The sequence below is a fragment of the Polypterus senegalus genome, chromosome 1 (genome assembly GCF_016835505.1).
Source record: "Polypterus senegalus isolate Bchr_013 chromosome 1, ASM1683550v1, whole genome shotgun sequence".
Lineage (NCBI taxonomy): Eukaryota > Metazoa > Chordata > Cladistia > Polypteriformes > Polypteridae > Polypterus > Polypterus senegalus.
In genome coordinates, this window is record NC_053154.1 from 30,695,216 (window position 1) to 30,719,412 (window position 24,197).

General features: G+C 35.9%; 1 protein-coding gene across 1 annotated transcript in view; it reads right to left on the minus strand.

Annotated features, from left to right (window-relative positions):
* Positions 1-24,197, minus strand: part of LOC120523805 (scavenger receptor cysteine-rich type 1 protein M130-like) — a 58,507-nt gene that overhangs the window by 6,994 nt on the left and 27,316 nt on the right. The window contains exons 8-12 of the mRNA XM_039745427.1: positions 18,135-18,200; positions 16,665-16,979; positions 14,961-15,104; positions 12,711-12,815; positions 12,336-12,389 (exon numbers count right to left, since the gene is read on the minus strand). Coding sequence (XP_039601361.1) covers positions 12,336-12,389; positions 12,711-12,815; positions 14,961-15,104; positions 16,665-16,979; positions 18,135-18,200 — 684 coding nt within the window. The remainder of the gene's footprint in view (positions 1-12,335; positions 12,390-12,710; positions 12,816-14,960; positions 15,105-16,664; positions 16,980-18,134; positions 18,201-24,197) is intronic.

The window sequence follows — 24,197 nt, forward strand, 5'->3', positions numbered from 1 at the left end:
CGAACACATTTCTCCAGTTTTGATGTCACTACACTGGTTGCCTGTGTCATTCAGGATTGAGTTTAAAATACTGCTTATGGTTTATAAAGCCTTAAATAATCTCGCTCCATCTTATATATTGGAATGCCTGACACATCATATTCCAAATCGTAACCTTAGATCTTCAAATGAGTGTCTCCTTACAATTCCAAAAGCTAAACTTAAAAGAAGTGGTGAGGCGGCCTTCTGCTGTTATGCACCTAAAATCTGGAATAGCCTGCCAATAAGAATTCGCCAGGCTAATACAGTAGAGCACTTTAAAAAACTGCTGAAAACACATTACTTTAACATGGCCTTTTTATAACTTCAATCCTGATACTCTGTATGTTCAATTCTTCATAATAACTATTCATAGTGGCTCCAAAATCCGTACTGACCCCAACTCTCTCTTCTGTTTCTTTTTCCGGTTTCTTTGTGGTGACGGCCTGCGCCACCTCCACCTACTCAAAGCATCAGGATGCACCAACATTGATGGACTGAAAGCCAGAAGTCTACGTGACCATCATCATCAGGTCCTTCCATGAAAACCCTAAATACAAAGAGGACTGTTTCATTTATGTTAGGTAGATTGCCCAGAGGGGACTGGGCGGTCTCGTGGTCTGGAACCCCTGCAGATTTTATTTTTTTCTCCAGCTTTTGGAGTTTTTTTTTGTTTTTCTGTCCACCCTGGCCATCGGACCTTACTTATTCTATGTTAATTAATGTTGACTTATGTTTATTTTTTATTGTGTCTTCTATTTTTCTATTCATTTTGTAAAGCACTTGAGCTACATTTTTTTTGTATGAATATGTGCTATATAAATAAATGTTGATTGATTGATTGATATTGTAAAACCTGTTATTTATTTTTCCAATAATTGATTTTTTATGTGTGTTACTTTTGCATTTTACAATACTTTCCCAAAATTTTGTAATATTTCATTTTACATATATTCATTCATTTTCACTTTCAGAGCCATGGGCAGCTAGAATCGAAAGAGACATGCTGTGTGTTAGTCCTTGACGATTTACTTTTATTTGAATGTAATCTTGTTATCAAAAACATGTGAACTGATGTGTGCTTTTTAAAAACAATTTTCTAACAAGATACCATGGGTCACCAATGACACCCATAATTTTCTGAAGACTCAGAGTAGCACTCTTCATTTCAGTGACGTAAACATTCAACAAATAGAAGTACAAGCCCAGCAAAGCCATTAAATTTGGTAAAAGGAAAAACTCGGATAAGACTGAAACTGAACACGACATCACTCATTATGTAGGCAAACAGTGGAAATACATACAGATACTTACAGAGTGCACACTTAAATCTCATGCAAATTATTTCTGTGCCAAGGAAAACAAAAGACACTGTGATGAAATGTTTTGAAAGACTTGGTTTGGAGCACCTCCTGTTGTACATTATTAAAACAGGTGGAATGATTCCCTTGCATTTCATCCCATCCTGGCTCATCTGGATAATAAAAACTGTTTATATGCAGTAAAATAGCTCAAAATCACTAAATGCTTAAATATAAGACCTAGTACCTGGATTTTTGAGTTCTTAACTGGCAGATTTGAGAACATGCAGATTAGAAATATCATTTACTCCCCACTTATATTCAACACTGGCACAGGGTAGTGTGCTGGGCCCACTGCTTTACTCATTGTTCATCTACAACTATGTGGCTGCTTGTGCTGATCGACACATTTACAAAACAAAAGACGCTAATGGAGAGTTGCGAAGGAATTTAAGGTGGCCTGGGATTACATGTTTTTTTATTGGCTGCAGGGATTCTAGTGTTAAAGAAAACTTGATATCACTTATCAGACTGAAAGAGGATATTATATTTGAAAATAACTGCATTCATATTTTCCCTGCTTTCTCCCCTTCAACAGTTGCTAAACGCGCCACACTGTACAGTATTAAACAGCGCTTATGCAAAGCCGAAGTCAGGTACTGCCTCTTGTTTCCTGTCAAAATTAATGTGGTTACTGAAGGCCAGTTTTACATTTTTACTTCTCTGGAAGAAGCAGAACAGGCGCTAAGAACACTGATCCTGACTTCCTTTTGAAACATGATCAGGAGTCATATCGTGTCTTGGAAAAACAAATAAGATTCAGCTTGCAACTTGGTCTATTTGCAGTGTGACATTTGCCATAACTACACATTCTATTTCCTGTTTTTTTTAATTTTTTTTATTAAATTAAAATTATTATATTGGAATTTCTTCCATTGAATATATGTACATTTTGGTAACTAGTTATTTACGGCATATGTGTGTGTGTGTGTTTTTTTAACATAATATCCTTGCTTTATTGTATCGGGAATGTACTATCATACGTTACCTTAGTCCCCATAAGAACTGTTTAACATCATTCCCTAGGTTCATTGTATTGAGACTGTATTTTCATAAACTATCTCAGTTTTAATCTTTTCTGCACTGTTGCTGGGGGGTTTTGTTTTGTTTTGTTTGGGATGTGCTCTATTTCTTGGTATGTCACAGAACTGGGACTTGGTGGTGTGGTCTAGCCTCACTTGGAGAGCCAAATTGCAGAGGGGGGGTTGGGGGGTTGAGAGAAAGAGACCAGTGCTATTTCGTATTTATCCTTTCAACCCCAATAACTGTAAGTGCCAACATACTGTAACAATAGGCTTCATAGCCATAACACCTGTAACAATGTACTACCTTAACTTAAGACTACAAAATGTCAACAAAAGTTCAGAAGTAATGTCTCTATGACCAAACTGTGACCTCTGTGAGCTGAAATATCAAAGGTCTCAATCATGAATTCAACAGAAAAAATATTCTCTCATCTAACAGGTCTAAATGTCAAGATACTATTTTTACAGGAGACTTACTTAATAAGTAAGGACCAGTTTTGGTTGCAAAGATATTAGGTTGGCCAAATTTTTCACTCCAGCTATACAAAGAAAACTACATGTGTAGTAATATTAATAAACCGAACAATTCCATTTGGAGCATCAGACCTAGTATCTGATCCTGAAAGGTGATATGTCATGGAGATGGGTAATTTCTTTAATGCTAAAGTGATTTTGATAAATATCTATGCATCTAATGTGAATGACAGATATTTCATCCAAAATACAGTATATTTGCATTTATTCCTAATGTGAACACTTATAAAATTATAATGGCCAGTGACTTTAATTGTGTTTTTAATCCAGACCTGAATAGGTCTTCAGCTACAGTGATGATAATTTATCAGACCCATGGATATTTTTAAATCCAAAGTTAAAAGTTACCAGTACATCATTGTTACTCAAAAATTAATTTATTCCTCATAGCAATTTTTTGCCCACCATCTGGAGAGAAGTCTAATAAGATTTTACCTCAACAATTCCACAAGTAGGAAGTCTGCAGTGCAATAACAGTAATTACCAACACAGACAGAGATAAAATCATTGACCATAAAAATATAACCCATATACAGTGGTGTGAAAAACTATTTGCCCCCTTCCTGATTTCTTATTCTTTTGCATGTTTGTCACACAAAATGTTTCTGATCATCAAACACATTTAACCATTAGTCAAATACAACACAAGTAAACACAAAATGCAGTTTTTAAATGATGGTTTTATTATTTAGGGAGAAAAAAATCCAAACCTACATGGCCCTGTGTGAAAAGTAATTGCCCCTTGTTAAAAATAACCTAACTGTGGTGTATCACACCTGAGTTCAATTTCCGTAGCCACCCCCAGGCCTGATTACTGCCACACCTGTTTCAATCAAGAAATCACTTCAATAGGAGCTGCCTGACACAGAGAAGTAGACCAAAAGCACCTCAAAAGCTAGACATCATGCCAAGATCCAAAGAAATTCAGGAACAAATGAGAACAGAAGTAATTGAGATCTATCAGTTTGGTAAAGGTTATAAAGCCATTTCTAAAGCTTTGGGACTCCAGCAAAACACAGTGAGAGCCATTATCCACAAATGGCAAAAACATGGAACAGTGGTGAACCTTCCCAGGAGTGGCCGGCCAACCAAAACTACCCCAAGAGCGCAGAGACGACTCATCTGAGAGGTCACAAAAGACCCCAGGACAACGTCTAAAGAACTGCAAGCCTCACTTGCCTCAATTAAGGTCAGTGTTCACGACTCCACCATAAGAAAGAGACTGGGCAAAACGGCCTGCATGGCAGATTTCCAAGACGCAAACCACTGTTAAGCAAAAGAACATTAGGGCTCGTCTCAATTTTGCTAAGAAACATCTCAATGATTGCCAAGACTTTTGGGAAAATACCTTGTGGACTGATGAGACAAAAGTTGAACTTTTTGGAAGGCAAATGTCCCGTTACATCTGGCGTAAAAGGAACACAGCATTTCAGAAAAGAACATCATACCAACAGTAAAATATGGTGGTGGTAGTGTGATGGTCTGGGGTTGTTTTGCTGCTTCTGGACCTGGAAGGCTTGCTGTGATAGATGGAACCATGAATTCTACTGTCTACCAAAAAATCCTGAAGGAGAATGTCCGCCATCAGTTCGTCAACTCAAGCTGAAGCGATCTTGGGTGCTGCAACAGGACAATGACCCAAAACACACCAGCAAATCCACCTCTGAATGGCTGAAGAGAAACAAAATGAAGACTTTGGAGTGGCCTAGTCAAAGTCCTGACCTGAATCCAATTGAGATGCTATGGCATGACCTTAAAAAGGCGGTTCATGCTAGAAAACCCTCAAATAAAGCTGAATTACAACAATTCTGCAAAGATGAGTGGGCCAAAATTCCTCCAGAGCGCTGTAAAAGACTCATTGCAAGTTATCGCAAACGCTTGATTGCAGTTATTGCTGCTAAGGGTGGCCCAACCAGTTATTAGGTTCCGGGGGCAATTACTTTTTCACACAGGGCCATGTAGGTTTGGATTTTTTTTTCTCCCTAAATAATAAAAACCATCATTTAAAAACTGCATTTTGTGTTTACTTGTGTTATATTTGACTAATTGTTAAATGTGTTTGATGATCAGAAACATTTTGTGTGACAAACATGCAAAAGAATAAGAAATCAGGAAGGGGGCAAATAGTTTTTCACACCACTGTATTTAGAGAATACTATAACTCCTTATATTCTACTCAGTTTAAAGAAGGTAAGACAAAATCTAATGAGTTTTTTGATGCATTACAGATAACACAGCTAGATACTCTTAGTGAGGAGGAACTGGATAAACCTCTGACACTCTCACAATTATTAGATGCTATAAACTCACTTCAAAGTAGGAAAGCAGCAGACCCCGATGGCTACCCAGTAGAATTTTATAAAAAAATTGTCAAACAAGTTGGTTCCACTATTATTATCAATGTTTACAAAAGCTAGAGAAAACAAAATTCTACCTCAAACTTTTCACCAAGCATTAATTACCATCTTTAATGAAAAATATAAAGACATACTACAATGTTCATACTGCAGACCAGTCTCACTTAATAATGCTATTAAGATACAAAGTTCTAGCTACGTTGTAGAAAGATCGAGAAAGTGCTTTCTTCAGTAATATCACAAATTTAAACTGGATTTAATAAAGGCAGACACTCGGCTTCTAATCTTCGACGCTTGTTTAATGTAATATATTTACCCATTAAATCTTATTATCTTTGGATACAGAAAAAACATTTGAAATGGCTGAATGGGACTACCTATTCACTAAATTGCACAAATGTGGGTTTAGCCCAAACATATGTGCAGGGACCAAACTACTTTATACCAGTCCAGAAGCCTCATTTTGTATTAACAACATTATTACAGACTACTTTAAACTAGAATGTGGTACTCAAGAGGATGCCCCCTATCACCATTGCTCTTTGCAATTGACATTGAACCATTGGCTGTTTGCTTTCAAAATGTATCAGAGATAAAGGAGATTACCAGAGAAGCGCTTGAACAGAAAATATAACTATATATATGCAGATGGCATAGTACTATATATATCAGACCTACAAAATTCCAAGGTAGCAGTCGTAAAAGCACTAGCAGAATTTCAAAAGATATCTGGGCTCAAAATATATTTGAATAAAAGTGTGCTTTTTCCAATAAACTCTCTAGCACACAATATTAGACTGGACACATTCCCATTTATCTTAGCATATCAGTTTAAATACCTAGTGGTAAATATCACAAGTGAAAATAAAGCTCATTTTCAACAAAATGCTGCTGTCTGTATGGAAAAATTAAATAAGATGTGAATAGATGGTCTACCCTCTATCTCACATTAGCAGGGAGAATCAACACTGTCAAGATGAACATCTTTCCCAATCTTCTTTTTCTATTTCAAAGCATCCCTATGTACATTAACAAATTATTATTTAAGAAATTAGATTCAATCAAAACTTATTTGGAATTCAGAACATCCATGCATCCAAAGGGTGACTCTACAATGACCTAAAGCAAAAGGTGGCATGGCACTACTTAACTTTCAATATACAAGCCACAAAGACCTGGGGCCTCATGTAGAAATGGTGCATACGCACAGAAATGTTGCATAAGAACGTTTCCACATTCAAATCATGATGTATAAAACTTACACTTGCTGTAAAACCACACACATTTCCATGGTACCTCATACCCTGTCATACACAAGTTCTCCGCTTAAAGTTTTGCAGACTGGCGGCACCCAGCGTCAAAGCAGTGCTACTCTTCCTGTGTGGTTATTCTTTCTTTTCCTGACGCGGCTTTATAAATACAATGAAATTAACCACATATTGTTTATTAGTGTAATGCATCTGATTGTAATTAACCTTTAACAATATAATGGTCCAGGGAATAGCAATAGTATTCCAAATACCATAACTGCTTTAGTGTTGTTACTCTCACTGCACCTTCTTCTTCTTATTACAGCTGCTCCTGTTAGGAGTTGCCACAGCGGATCATCTTTTTCGATATTACACTCACTGAACCACTCAAGAGTATTTTTATCACTGTATCTAAGTGAGGAATCACACAGCAGCTGATCAGAAAGAGAATTATCGGTATATAGCATCAAGCACACGCTGCTTCAGCCATGGCAAAACGTTTCAAAGCCTTTCCTGTATGGACCTTGCGGTTCAGAAACAGTTTCATCCCAAGAACTATAAACACACTCAATCAATTGCTCCTTGTAGAACTGTTTGTACTTATAAGTACAATTACCCCTCTGTAAACTTGCACTACAGTTATAATATTGCACAACCTGCGCCACTTTATAAAGTGCGTATTTACATATGATGACGATATCATTTTTAAGATGAAATGCAGCAAAATATGTTGATTATATTATACAGATAAAACTTTAACTTCATTTAAATAATCTGTATTGTTAATAATTAAACATGTGAGGACACGGTGCCACAGTGCTTGCATGTTCACGTGTTGTTCCTGGCTCGCACTGTATATTTACTGAGGCTGGTGTGACGCTGGAAGGATAGAAGGATAGAAAAATTAAACACGTACTATGAAGATATTTCAATGTTCCTTAAAAGTTTTGAATAATCATCGTTATAAGCTTACAGATGGCTTAACGTCTATTACAGAGCTGATTGTGTGGCGATTGGGTATTTGGGGAAAGAAAAGTAATGACAGGAACTGGAGGTTAGTACGTTTGAAAGCGACAGTACCGCTACAATAAATTATTTCATCGAAGGTCGCACATGGCGCAGCAGCATCTTGTGTGAGACATGAACAATCACTGCGCCATCGTGTTCCCATGTTTAATGACATGCTTTCATTCCAATTCATCATGAAAATGATATCACATATATATCTCAGTATTTTAATTATTCAATTATTCAGAGAGCTGTAATATCATGAATGTAATGGATTCTGTGTTTGTGTGCTGTCAGGGAAAGAGAAAGAACGGAAGCACATAGTGATTCACACACATAGAGCACATAGAAGATGAAATACAAAACAAAGCATTTAACATGCTACTTTAGTTACAATGGGATTTGAGAAACTAGTAAATTAAATGATTTTAAGATTAATTTTATCTTGTTCTACTTTAATGACAAAATAAACTATGTGATTAAAGTGGAAATTTTGAAATTAAAGTTGACATTTCGTGCTTTTTTCCCACAGTGTGCCTATTTTTTTTTGTCTGTACCCTAATAAGCTTTCATATGACACTCAGACAGTGGGTTATGACTCGCCTTTAAACGGCGACTTTGATATGTGTCTTCTTTTTCATTTTAGCACTGTGTGACTTTGTGAACTTGAGCTTTCGAGTTTCTCCGACACACTATGTCACTCGATCAACTTCCTTTTGTTGATTATACAGTACCACTGTTTAAATAAACAAATAGTATGTTTTTCCTTTGCCTCCACTTGGTATTCGCTGAAATTCTTATATTTTCCCCCGTGCTTTTCCCATTGTCTTTTCACCCGTCGCTGAACTTAAGGGCTATTTATATTGATTTGCATATTCAAAGAGGCAGAATTCTGGGAGGAGTTGGGGCGGGACAGCACACGCACGCACGAGCGCTACTTTTTATGCTGACCGGGATTTATGTAGCGGAAGAACGTGGAAGTTGCATTTTTCTGTGCATAAGCACATTTCGGCTTTTGTGCTTACGTCATGTTATAGTGCGAATTCTACACACGGCGTTATGCATGAGGCCCCTGGAAATCGACATAAATCAATGAATATGTATAAGCCTTGTCTGCAATAGAATTAAAATCTTTAAATACTTCTTTATATTCCGTTTTTGCCCCAGTAACTACAAATTAACTTCAATACACTAATAATTAAACTGCCCTTCAATCAATGAGAATATGGAACTAATGTAGGAAGCAGTTTAAGACATAGAAGCTTTTATCAGTTGCACCTCTACATGACAACCACCTTTTTCTACCCTCTCAAACCTACACAGTATTTAATGTTTGGAAATGGTCCAGGATTAAAACACTTAGAGAATTTTATATAGATAATGGCTTTGCATCCTACAAAAAAATATGCTTCAAATTTAACTTCTCATTAACACAATGTTTCCACTACTTTCAAATGTTTCTTCACCTCCCACCTATTTCTGTTTCAGAAGAAATATTGATCAGTCTTGAAGACTCCAGTGGTGGAGGTTCAATTTTGGTTTGATAAGTTTGGAATGCTATTTGCCTCAAATAAAATCAATGCAATTAAAATAAATAAATAAATAACCAGGAAACAAATTAACCCAGAATGTCTGAATTCTGGATGGGTGAGGTGGTGATTGGTTCTTTTTATCAATGCAATGATTCTATACACTAGTCAGTAATCACTAATCTTGTGTGTTTACTTTTACTGGTAGCTATTGGTCGCAGTTACCACAATGTTTGGACACTCTTTTCTTTATTTCCTCATTTTGCAATGTCTAGATAGATAGATAGATAGATAGATAGATAGATAGATAGATAGATAGATAGATAGATAGATAGATAGATAGATAGATAGATAGCAATAAGTGAACAGCTAGGGGCTAATCTTACCTTGCAGCCCTTTATTCTATAGCATTATGTTTCAAGGTCAGTCCTAGAAGACTTAACAGTGGCAGCAGGTTATCATGGCCAACCTTTCTGTTTAATTGAAATCCAGCAAATTAAGCAAACACTTTCTTCCCAGTTTATTTGTTTCAAATGTGGTTTTCTAAATTTATTAGAATTTAGCAACAAGTTATGTGGAAATAATTTATTGCTATTTTTTTATCTTGGGGGTTTTTATGATTTTCATCATCATTATTTTAATCTGCCTTTCCAAGTGCTCTACTCTTAAGCTATTATGTACTAAAGGGCACATAGATGGGTCTGACACTGAAGTAGCTACAACCTTCCATCATTTATTGTTGTTTGCCCTGGTGTCTACTACATATGTGTTTCATTGTCATTAGTGAGATACAAGCAAGAGATCAAACACCTCAGGAAAAAGAGTGAACTAAAAAAGACAGAAGATTTTAAAACTATTGCAAAAATATGAATATTGCAAAGTTTATTTTAAATATAAATCTCACACAACTACACTTTTCTGAACACAGAATAATAGAAGTAAAAGAAGAAGAAATAAACATCTAATTTAAGAATTTAATTAATTTGATGTAAAATAACTCAGTGATTTTGAAAATGGTTAGAACAAAACCTGAAGCCATAGGGATTTCCCCAAGACTGAACCTGGTAACCCACTGCTCTACACTCTTAAAACCGAAGGTGCCAGTGTGATTCTTTAGCATGAAGTCATAGGAGAAAGTTTGTTTTTTTTCAAAAATCAATCTACATTAAGATTCCAGAAAGAACCTTTATCAATTTAGGTCCATTACAGGCTCCATACAATGAATAACCATGACCAAATGGTAACAGATTTGTGAAATACCAATGACTTATGATTTTAAAAGGACTCTTGCTGCATACATCCAATAACACAGGATTAATCCAGGTTTTCTTAATCTGCTGGTGTTCTGCCAGTTAGCCTACCATACATTAAAGATTCTGTTTTTTCTGCATATTAGGAACATTTTCGAATCCCAAAGAACCAACTTCAAATGCAAGGAACCCTTCACAGAATGAAATAGTTCTTAATCAAGAAACCCAGTAAACAACCATTTCATGGTATTAAAGAACCATTATTTATAAGAGTATAGATCATATATTACAATCACATGATGAAGGACTTCTAAACATTTCCAAAATAAATATAAACACAGTAGTTGGCAGAGCCTTATGCTATAGAAGTTTCAAAAACTGAGTCTGATATTCACTTTAGCTTTAATTTGGTTAGAACAAAATTAAGCATCCTGAAGCTGCTGAAATTTCCTTTTTAATAATCATTGCATTCATTTTGAATAGCCTTTAATAAGTCTTTCCCATTCTCTTTCTTTCCTTGGTGTCCCTTGTTGATGCTTGGCATTATTGGAATTTAAATCAAAGCATCCCTCCTGACCTAGATGTGTCATGTTCAATGAACATCTCAATATCAAACTACTGTTTTATTCCAGAAAACCAACTGACACTACAGTACCTTACATCATAGAAGACCCTGTGAGCAAATAGACACACAGTAGTTCAACGGATTTTCCATCCATCCATTTTCTAACCCGCTGAATCCGAATACAGGGTCATGGGGGTCTGCCGGAGCCAATCCCAGCCAACACAGGGCACAAGGCAGGAACCAATCCTGGGCAGGGTGCCAACCCACCGCAGGACACACACAAACACACCCACACACAAAGCACACACTAGGGCCAATTTAGAATCGCCAATCCACCTAACCTGCATGTCTTTGGATTGTGAGAGGAAACTGGAGCGCCCGGAGGAAACCCACGCAGACACAGGGAGAACATGCAAACTCCACACAGGGAGGACCCGGGAAGCGAACCTGGGTCTCCTAACTACGAGGCAGCAGCGCTACCACTGCGCCACCGTGCCGCCCTTCAACGGATTTTGTCCTGCCTTTTTCTATAAACCATGGACATAACAGGTTTACTTTTTCTAGAGTCTGTAAAATAAACTAAATAGCAAGTATAATATTTTTGTATTTTGTTGTTTTTATTGCACACCATACATGTAAATGTGTTTAGCATTTTCATCTTATAAATAGATGTGTGCTAAGAAAAACAATTATACGGATTCACCATGATAGAAAGAAATACAGCTCTAAATGACTGAACTTCAATGACTGTGTTTTAAAAATGTCTGGCTATGAATTGCAGTTTACTTATTAAACTTTAATGTATTCACATGCTGAATGAAAGTGTAACTTCTAAAGATTCATGTTTAAAAATTTTATTTTATTATTCAGTGTGAAATTAAGTTTAAGGTGTTTTCCTTCTTTTTTTTACCAATGCAAAATGGCATAGTCCTTCCCTCACAAACACAAAAAATGTATATTTACTTTAGCCATAAACTGCTTTCTCTTATTTCATAAAATAATAAAGCATGTATTTTTTTTTTCATCAAGACTCAATTTTAAATATGTATATTCGTACACAGGCCCTAAATTTCATCAAACCTGGATAAATTAAGAAGGATGAGAAGTGTGTCCAATGACAATAATGATATTCTGATGTGAATAACCGATTTTGCACCATCACACACAATTGCAGATTCTACCCTGTATCAATATTACCTTATTACTTACTAATATTTGATTATTTTCTCAACAAAAGTTTCAGATTCAAAGCTAAGTTAAATGCTTTAACATTTAATACATATATATATATATATATATATATATATATATATATATATATATATATATATATATATATATATATATATATATATATATATATATATATATATATATACATACAGTATATAGAAACTGATGTAGATTATCAATAATTAACCTTTTATATAACATGTACCTTTATATTGTTCTGCAACATCATCATAAGATAGATCATCAGAAAATATGCTATCTGTAAATGAAAAAAAATAATAACAAATCATAGTATGACAAAAAGGTTAAAGGTTATTTCCATACTGAAAAAAAAGAAGGTTAAACACACAACATTTCAGCTGTATATCCTTCATCAGGTGTGAAACTGAAAGGGACAAAGCAGATAACATACATCGGATGGAAAGAGGGAACAAACCTAGGGCAGATGAAAAGAGAAAAGGTGAGAATAGGTGAGAAAAAGCTGGCATTGAACATTAATAATACCAATATAAGTTCTAGTGTTTTCTGATTTATCAAGTACCCACTCTTCTTCATTTTTGTGCCAAATGCTTTAGCATACCTTTTCTGGGGAAACTGTATGTCCTTTGTCTTGTTGACTGGTAATTGATTTCCTCATAAAAAATTTCTTGGCGAGGATTATATGTGAGCTCCCACGCTTTAATTTCTGGAAGAGAAAGTGTGCAGGTGTTAATATTGTTAAAATTTCTGAATAATTCTTCTTCTTTTCTTTTCATCGTTTCAGTTTCTGTGTGGAGTCCATGTGCTTAATCAGCCTTCTCCAACCGATAGTCCTGCACCTTCTTACCAGTCAAGCCCTTTTCCATCAGATCTTCATTTACTTTATCCATCCACCTGTGCTTTGGCTTCCCTCACCTTCTTTTAGCCTGTACTTCCATTCCCATCACTCTTTTGCCCACATATTTATTGTTTGTTCTCATCACATGTCCATATCACATTAAACTTCTTTCCTGTACTTTCTTAGATATCTCACCCACTTTTGTTGTAACTCTGATCATCTCATTCCTTATTCTATCCTTTTTGGTAATTCCACACATCCATCTAAACATTCTCATTTCTGCCACATCTAACTTCTTCTCCTGCCATTACATTACTGACAATGTCTCAGATTCATACATCATTAATGGTCTTACCACTGTCTTAAAAAACCTTACCTTTATCCTTCACCTTATTTCGTCTACCACATAGTACTGCTGATTCCTTCATAATATTGGTCCATCCACACTGCACTCTATGGGTTATCCCTGCATCTAATCTTCCATCTCAGGCTACCACTGATCCTAGATATTTAAATGCATGCATTCAATAGTTTTTCAATGTCTCTCCCTGCACACTAACCTCTGAATCCTGATCATCATTAAACCTCATATATTCCTGTCTTCTTCCTATTTACCTTCAGTCATCTATTTTCTAAAGAACTTCTCCATTTTTCAAACTTCCTCTTTTTTTCTGGTGCTACACAATACAATGTAATCATCAAAATGCATTCACCAGGGGAATTGGTCTTTTATCCCATGACCCAATGCATCTGCTTTTAGCAATGCAAATAATTAGACAATTCATTCAAGCTCCCTCTTTATTTTCTTTACTCTTCCCTGTAGTTGGGTTTTCTGGATCTTAGGCTCATATCACAATCTAAAGTAAATACATTTTTAATAATCTTCATCTATCCATTAATTTTCTTCAACTTATCTGGGTCTCTGTTCTGGAGGCAGAAGTCTAAACTAAGATGCCCAGATATCGCTTTAGCCCACCACTTTCTACAACTCCTGTGGGGAGATACAAAGATATTCCCAGGACAGCTGGAAGATATGATATATCTAGCATTTCCTAGTTCTGCCCTGATGTCTCCTTTTTGTTGATCATACCCAAATCATCTCTACGGGAAGGCGTCTAGGAGACATAATAATCAAATGCCCAAAGAAAAGTGTTGTTGCCCTGAAGTCTCCACCCGATGAAGCCAACAAGACCACATAATTTGCAAAAACCACAGATGCAATTCTGACGTCACCAAATTAGCCCCCTCCGTGCTTTGGCTGCACCTAGAATCTGTGCATAAAATAATGAACAGGATAAGTGACAAAGGACCACTATAAAGGAGTCACACACCCACCAGGAACAACTCTGACTTATTGCTGGCAATGTGAACCAAATAGCCTATAAGAATAAGCCTGGTAGCCCATATTCCAAAGGCATCCCCCACCAAGGGACATCCTGATGGATAGAGTAATATGCTTTTTCCAAGTCCATAATACAAATGTAGACTGTATGGGCAATACTCACTTGAGCCCTCCAGAATTCTCATGAGGGTAAATAGCTGGTCCAGTATTCTTCAGCTGGGATGGCATCCACATTGTTCCTCCAAGTGGACCTTCCTTTCTAGCACCCTGGGATAGATCTTCCCACAGAGGTCGAGTAGTATAATTCCCTTACAGTTGAAGCATACCCTCTGGTCTCCCTTCTTAAAAATGGAAACCACCACCCTATATAACCCCAAAATGCCAAATAGCAATTTAATAATGTCAACAATACAAGAATTATCACAAATCCTTATATATTGACATAAAAGATGGGATGTAAGACAGATGAGTCAGACAGAATATAACATAGAGGGCAGTGTTTGTTTTCTGTGTGCTTTGAGGTTCTACAGGTGTTCTTTGCAAGAATTTTTGTTTCGTGTTTCACTTTTGGAAATTTAGTGTGATGGCACAATGTACTGCCCTTTGTCAAATTTACAGGCTGTTGTTTTTAGAATTTGCAAGAATGGTAATGTAGTTATCTATTTACTCACCTTTCCTTAATGTTTGCTTTTGTAGTTGTTGCCCAAACAGAAGAATGAAGGACACAAAAAGTAAAGCACCCAGGATGATGCATACAATCCACAAGATGTTCTGGTCCCTCTGAGGTGTAGAAAGTAACCTGGGCTTGATGATATCTTAATTGCAAAATTAAAATATGTCTTATTAATTGGTATAATCAATTTCCAAGGGTTTGTTTCCATTCCTTCATTTTAGCAATCTTAGCAGATAATGACAATGCTCTAAAACCATGCACAGTACTTCCAGAAAGTATACAGAAGTGATCAAAAAAGCTAATAGAATGTCATGTTAAATATCATGATGTGTGGAGTACAAGTCAAAGGAAGTTATGCTAAAATTCTATAACACACTAGTGAAGCCTCACCTGGAGAACTGTGTTCAGTTTTGGTGTCTGTATTACAAAAGACACTTAACAGCACAAGAGAAAGTTCAGAGTAGAGCTACTAGGTTGATTCCAGAACTAAGATATATAAGGAGAGACTGAAAAAAATTATGAAAGGAATTAGTGTAGTGGATCTCATTTGATAGTTTAAAAAAATCTGCAACAAGAACATGGAGCATTGGTTTAAAACATGTTAAAGGCAAATTTCATACAAATATTAGAATTTGTTTCTTCACTAAAAGAACTACAGACATATAGAATAAAATACCAAGTAGTGTGGTGGACAGGTGGTCTTTATGGAATTCAAATCTCAACTTGATGTTATTTTAAACAGTCAAGGAAAAAAGAATGGATGAGCTAGCTGGGATAATGCCTGTTCTATAATAAGTTTATAGTATTCAAATGTTCTAATATGTATACATATGGTTGAATTCAACCATGTCACCTCTTAATCTCAATTTGCATAAAATGGAAAGTTCAACTCCTTCAGTCTCTCTCTACATAGCTCATATCTCTCAGTCTCATAACCAGCCTAGTCGCTCTTATCTGGACATTCTCTAACACCTGCCATATCGTTGTATTATGGAAATCAAAACTGTGCACAGTTCTGGAGGTGTTTTCTAACTTGTGTGTCATAAAGCTTAAGTGTAACCTCACTTGTACTCTAATATACAAGCTCATATCTTATTAGCCTTGGTAATTGCTTCTGTACACTGGATGTTGAAAGCGATGAGTCCACTATGACTTCAGGGACCTTCTCATAAGATATAATTTCAAGTTTCAGACCTCACCTTGTTTATTCAAATCTAACATTTGTACTTCCTGTATGTAACGTAATATGTTACATTTACTTACATTGAATTTCATCCACCACAGATCTTCCCAGGTAAATTAACTATAATGCTTCTTGATGTGATACTTGTACCACGTGACATGTGACATTATAAAAGATAGCTATGAACAACAGCATGTGTTTCAAAATTTAAAAATACTACAGTGAAAGGCTTCAATTAAAATAAGTGATCTTCTAGGAAAAATGGTTTAGGCTTTAATTTTTTTCTTAGTCTGCCTTTGGCTTTTGGTGTATAATTTGACCTTGATTGACCAAATTGGCTTCCATTTCTCTGTGTACTGATTCTGGCACTTCTGTTGCTCTAGTTAATCTACTCAAACACGACAAACTGATTATTAACAATTTTACAACATATTTGGTGTAAACCAATTATAACTACATTAACTAAAAAAAAATCAGTCTTAATCTGTACAAGTCTGTATACTTTTCACAATTTGTTACCTGTACACGTAACTCCAGCATCCTCTTTGTGATGACAGTTGTGGTTCCCCAGAGATGCATGCTGACAGTCCCACAGCCTCAGTTCACTGCCTTTACAGTTCACTTCATCTAGCCAGATTGAGCCATTCCCACTTCCAAAGGAAGCCTCACTGTGTGCACTTAGTGCTTCTCCACAACCGAGCTGTGTGCAAACCACCTGAGCATCTGTCAAGTCCCAGGAATCATCACAGACTGTTCCCCAGATATCCTGGTACAACACTTCCACCCTGCCAGCACAAGAGCTCGGACCATCTATGAGGCGTAATGATTTAGGTTCTGGAAATAAATTCAGGTAAAGATTAGGAAAAACTAAAACACAAAAAAACGTTTTCATTCATTACCTTATACTATAAATTCCACAACATAAACCAAGATTACTATTTTATCCAATGGCAACCACAACCTGGTGAACCCAGAAAATGGCCTTTAAACTGAAAGAGAGAGAGACTGAGAAAAAGTATATTCAAATAGATAAAGATGCTCAAAAGTGGAATGACAAATTTGATGGATGCAGAGAGAGTATGCAGCACTGCAGTCAGAATCAGTCACTTATGAAAAGCTTAGAAGAAACTTCTTTACAGCTAGGAAAGTTCAAATGTAGAAAAACATGACATATGAATAGATAGATAGATAGATAGATAGATAGATAGATAGATAGATAGATAGATAGATAGATAGATAGATAGATAGATAGATAGATAGATAGATAGATAGATAGATAGAGCGATGAAACATTCATGCCAGAATCCACAAGATGGCTACAATGTCCAATGAACTGAGCAAGATGGACAAAGAAAGAGGAATGTAAGGTCTAGCATATCGTGTGAACATAGGTTCCTAAATGCATGACATGATCAAAACAGATGTCTTACCATTATACCATTGTAACTTAGTGGTAGTACTGACCTAATGAGAGTAATTATTATACTTAATGTTCAGTGGTATTTTACCCATAGTTCCATGAAACTTGGTTAATACAAATAACCCAGTGATTTACTATGTCAAGCATATTAATCAACATTTGCATAACTCCTTTTTTGTTTTTTTACAAATACTGAAGATATTTGTTAGATATTTGGTGAACACACCCAGGAACAGTTTCTGCCTTGCCTGAACTACTATAATAATAGTCTTCACTTCTCTATAACCAAACAATAACAAAACAAAAAAAAAAGTTAAAAAAATGTTCTGGAGAAGCAGGTCACTGTCTATGTTGAATTTGTTCACCTTGCTTTTGCAAGGTTTTTTTTTCTGGGTACTCATGTTTCACTTCACAACTAACTTCAGCTTCCAATGATCTACAATGGCAAAAATCTGTTCATAAAATGAGTAGATATTATTGTTTAAAATAATTTCCCAAAATTTTAAAATTAGTTAAGAACTGATTAATTTTTAAAGCAAATAAATTATGCTCTCTTGCCACAGACTTACCAATACAGTGCTTCTGGGATGGATCAACTGAACAAGGTAGAATCACATTTTCTTTATTTCTTTTACCTGTTTAAAAATCAAGAAGTCAAGATTGCTTCTATGAATATTTTTATGAATATTGAAGGATAAGTAAATTACTTTTTATTGAATTCAAATTTATTTCTTTACAATCATGTTACATATTAATTTGCCCCATTAAACTACATTCTAAAGTGAAGCATATGTGAAAGAAAAATAAACTGCTTGCAAGCTACTTAGGGTGAATGGCTGAGAAAACTGTTTTGCTATCACGGCAGGTTATTCATAAGTCATAAGACAGGGTGCAGTAAGCTGACCCAAGGACAATTTCCAGGTTTCTTTAGGAAGGAGTCCATTTGACACAGGACCCTTCTTTAGGGTCTATATGACAAGTGAAAAAAATAAGAACAGATGGCCCATTAGCGTAATAAAACAAAATGCTTAAGTAAATGATATTATGTTTTTGTCATAAATAAGGGGTAGGGGGGGGAAGAAGAAATTATAAAAAGCCAATAGAAAAAAATGTAACTTTACACTTCTGCCTTGCAACACAGAATCCAGGTACGCATCTTGTCAATTTTTTAAGTCAAAAATGTTACAGTATTGATCAGTGTCTTGGGATTACATATATATTGCAAAACACTTTATCTATGCCATTTACAAAAGAAAAAAAGTACAAAACAAAACATTGTTGTGACATTTAGCCATTTTAAAAGTAGACTAATTGTGCACTTTAATCCATCGCTCATCCTCGACAATGAGCGTTAAGCGCTATTAATGAAATTATCGAGTGTTGATGCACATATGTGAATTGCTGTCTCTGTTTTGTAGATAACTAGACAATAATAACACACTTATATCACACTTAATTTTCTTTCATTATACAGGAGTTTATTTCATTATATTTTAAATATATTTCCATGCTGGCACTGGATTGATATGCATGCGATTCCTTCAGTGAGAGAGAATATTTTAACGACCCAGGGTGGTATAAAGTTACAATGCAGTGTAATCAGTGTAGTTCAGATTTACTGTTGTGTGTACACAAAGTACAGTTAAACTCTTATGTGCTCTTTTCATAACACTGCAACTTGGTGTAAATCTCACTCTGTAGTCTATATAAAATAACAACACAGAATGAAACAGACAAAAAGTAAGGAAAAAATAATATGATGTGAGTGCACATCTATATCTTATTACAAGCCATGGCAAAACATAACTGTTGAAGTGATTTGCAGATGCAAAAGTAGAATTATAAGCAGAATATAGCTGGTCCTGTGTGACTTATCAGGTTGTCATAACTTCACTCACAATGGAGGCTGCAGGAAAACAAGACAACAGAAAATGTATCCTTACTATGTTAAAATAAAAGTTCCAAGAACCTGTGAAAGTAATTACTTCTAGATTCCATTTGTTATCACAAGAATACCTCACAAACATGGAAGGCATATTTTCTTAAATCAAAACTTTTCCTACTTCAAAGTGTACATATTTGGCAAGTACTAAATCTTATTTTTTATTTTATTTATGGACCCTGGTACCCTTCAGCCTCATTGTAAGCGTCAAGAACAGACAAAGAATTTTTAAAGTCAATAAATAACGTTTCACTTTAAACATAATTTCAAGTGGCAGATTAATATATACCATAACTGTGAAGAAATAACTGACTTATAATACCAAGCTTATCCATTGTGATTCACTCTAGCCAGGGGTGTGATTAAGTGTTGTTGACAGTCAAGTTAGTTCACTGGTGATGGTAAACAGCCCATTTAGGACCGAGTAAAGAGGTGTTCTTGAGAGTTTCCTGTACTGAATCCAGGGCCCTGCACAGCCTTGCATGTTGAAATACAGAATATGAATTCATGATTGAAATTTAAATGAGAGCACATGGTATATCTATGCAACTATCTATGTAACTAATAACATTTGTAGCACAATGAAAATAATATTATTCATTACAATGGTGCAATCACGTGAATGGCAATGAGCTCTACTGTCATAAAACAGCATGGTTGCACCTGTGCTTGAAACAGTGAAAATGGCAGTGATATAATTTGTTATATTTCATTTTCCTTGAGCTTCCCTAAAGCTTTTAAACTTAAGTAATACATATTCACTGGGTTTTTTCCTGACCAAGAGTATCAGTTTTTGAAGTTTTTTTTAAATATAAAGACCTTATTTAAAAGTTCATGTTTTTTATACGTTATTTTTAATGCCATTTTGTTTTTTCCATGGGTGCAGCCATTTTGAGGGGTTCAAGTCACTTGTTAACATGGTAACGCATCCCACAACGCACTGGGACGGTCTGATGTCATCATTAGTTCTGTTATGAATTTCAGATTTCCTAAGCACAAAAAATCCTAAAATTTCCCTGATTTTTGTTTTCCCTGATTCCCTGATTTCCCTGATGTAACATCCTGGCTAGACATAAAAAGGGCAAATGTGGAATTTTTATAAGTAAAATTTATTATCACAAAAAAATGCTCCAAAACTGTGAAACTCAGAAAAACACAAAAGACACAGTAGTGGTTACCTGAGAAGACAAAGGCAATCCAAGGCAAACAAGTCCCAACACACAAATCCAAAAGGTGAAGTTAGAAACTGAGCATAAGGTCAAAAATCCAGTAATTTCACAAAAACACAGACTAATCACAATAGAAACTCACCAACAACAGCACATTCGATGAACCTGAAAGGACTTGCTTGTTTGCCAGTCTTTATAGATTTGGGAGCAGTCCCTTGATGAGGAACCACCCACATGACACCCAGAACATAACAAAACAAGCCTAGATACATTGAAATTAAATAATACACAGCACTAATAAGAAACACAGAATAACAAATTTAATTAACACCAGTAACACTACAAATAAAATAATCAAAAATACACAAAAATATAAAAATGGAATTTGGACACCAGGAGAGGAACCCTGGCTCTAATATAACAAGCTTAAAATAAAGGTTACCCATAGCAGTTCTAGTTTTTCTGGGATTGGATTTATTTGTGAACAACTAGGGGGCACTGTGCTACGCGCTAACCTGTTTGCGTTTCTGCCGCTCGGGTATGGGGATGTACAAATTGTTATTTTCATGGGAATTGTTACATATGCATAATAGAACTAACTATTTTACATTACAGTGAGTAATTAACCATATTAAAAAATAGTAAAACTTAATAATTTGAAAGTAATTTATGTTTCATGTTGCATTACAGTTATTTGTTGCATAATACAAGTTTGTTCTGTTTGGCTTTAAAATTAATGCACAAATACTTTTTAAACTTACACTTTTACTGTAAAACTTCAGTAAAAACAATTTTTTGAATTAAAATATTGTCAATATCCCATTGAATTTTGATTCTGTGTTTGGACTTTCATTATAACAACGCAATGTATAACTGCCTTGATTGAATTTTGTTCCTTTCTCTCTAATAAATAAAATTACTTTTTCGATTGTTTGTCACTGAGATTTGTTAATTGTCTTTGCCAAACCTATTCTAATGGAAAACTGTTAACGTTTTAATACGAATGTCATATCAAGATCTCCTTTGTTGTCTAATGTTATTCGCAGAAGATGTACTACATTATCTTTATTGGATACATCCTTCTTTTTTACAGTAATTCATGCGATGCAAGACCAGACGGTGTTAACGGTTGTAGATATTCTTTGGGATATTGTAAATTGATGTTTTCATCTTCCACATGATCACCACCAACTGTTTCAGCAGTCTATTGATACACATTTAACCAATTAGCCGTGTAACAGATCAACAATTTTGGCGTAAATTCATCATTTCTCAGTGCTAGGATTGCCCATGTACTCATTTCTTCTGTTGATAACCCTTCATGTTGAAATTCTTCAATAAGATCTGGACATACTACATCTTTTTAATTGGGAACTTAAAGAAAGGAAAACATTAAAATGTATATGAGTTGAGAGAGCAGGAACTGTGTCTGTCAAATGCATTCACACGAATGAGAGGTGAAAGTACCGCGTGCGTGGTTGAATATGGTTGAGAGGAGGGCATGACTTGAAAAAATTTTATGGCCAAAGTCTCAACTTATGGGACTTAAAAAAATCTCTTGAAAAAAGTCTTGTCTCATCTCAGGATTTTTTTATATAATACAGAAACATGTTTTTCTGGTGAAATATTGGGATAAAACTTTTGCTCTGTACTTTGACTTTATTTTTGTCTTAGCATTTCTAGTTTTGTTTTTTTCTCTTTTTAATCTCTGGTTTTGAGAAAATTTGCGTCTTCTAGTCTTTTTTTTCGAAGACTGCAGGCAACAATGGTGATGATCTTACCGTTCATAATGATAAAAATTTGAACGCTGAACGTCAGTAGGCTTTGCATCCTAGGAACCATGTTACCCTAACTATTCTATAACATTTCAGCAATTATTTACCACTCTGATGCTGATATTTCTAATCATAAAATAGGTCATTATGATAGCAATTGATGAGAAGAATTCATAATCGCAGCACATTGTCATCTCATAACAGGCTTAAGTTTCAAGTTTGACATTTTTCCATCAGGCCGTTTTAGCTCTGTGATGGTGTGGGTCGGCTCCATACTCCCTCTTTAACTCAACACCGTCCATAGTCATGACTGGGACGAGCTCTGCAAATGAGGACACCACACAAAGCAAGGGGAAAGTGCAAAGAAAAGTGCTCAGTGCTTTTATTAAAACTGTCCAAAAACAAACAAGTATTCAAAAGGAGCAGTGTGCAGTCTCTAAATAAATAAATAATCCATAAAATAAAGTTTAGGGTGGAGGTTAAAATATTCCAATAAACAAATCCATTACAACGATGAGGTTAAAAGCCAGAGACAGACTATAAAAACAGTGAGTCCTAGTCATGACTATAGACGGTGTTGGGTTCAAGAGGCTCCCACAGTCAAAGAGGGAGTGTGGAGCTGACCCACACCATCACAACACACCACACTGGCATCTCCTCCACTTATCCTGTTTAGATTTTGCAGTGTAAGGAGATGCCCACTGACAGATGCACTCAACTTTCTTAACTGGGCTCTGTACCCTGCTGAATTTCCTTCGGCGTCTACAGGGCAACCCGATGAAGCCCACGTCCTTCCTGTCGCTCAACTTCTGCCCTTGCGTGGACACACCATCACTCAAGCTGCTCCTACTCCCCATGAAAGTGTTCAGTAGGAGCGCCCCTATCACTGCCTTCGATTTCCATGGTCCTGAGGCTCACTTCCGACCACCTACCTCACTCGATAAGCTCAGGCATGCTCTATTTCCCCATCTCCACCTTCCATTTACCTTTCAACCTCTTTCTCATCTTGGTCACTAGCCAGTCTGTTTTCCTCTGATCTGCCTTTTTTTTCTCCTGTTTTCTTCCTGCACTCTCGCTTCCCTTTTTAAAGCAGGGATGTGGCACAGCTGTGGCAATCAGTAGCTCCCACCGCCAATTAGGGTAGCTGGCAATATTGCACTTGTGTACTATGTGCAGGGCTGTGTGCTCCCGTGTAGCGCATAGGAACTGCTCTCATCTCCCTACCATGCCCCCTACTCAAAGATGCGAGTGCTATGATTATTTTTTTAAAAGATGCCAACCAGCCGTGGACCTCACTTTTTACCACAAGCTCTAGACCATCCTCAAGAAACTCTGGCACACAGACAGACACACACACACACAGACAGACACACACCCATCATCGAGATATCAATGTTTTCAGTACCAGGGGACCCTATAACATCAAGATCCATCATAAATTAGAAATAGAAAATTTTTGACGAATTTAAAGCTTTCACTCTTTCCCGATAGACAATCGGTCATAGTGCGTGAGGGTGCAAAGCAAAAATAACCAAATGCTAAAAAAATCAGTATCAGCAGCTGTAAAACCAGAATGAAATTAAAGTTGATCTCAAAACATTAAGATCTCAATATGTAACAGTGTCCCTGTTGAGGTTGTGCTAAGTGGGAATTTTGACGCAGTTAGTCCTTTGATAAAAATTTCATTTTATCAGTCTATCTCAACCCATGTATTCTCTTTCAACAAACTGAAGTTTATAAGACATA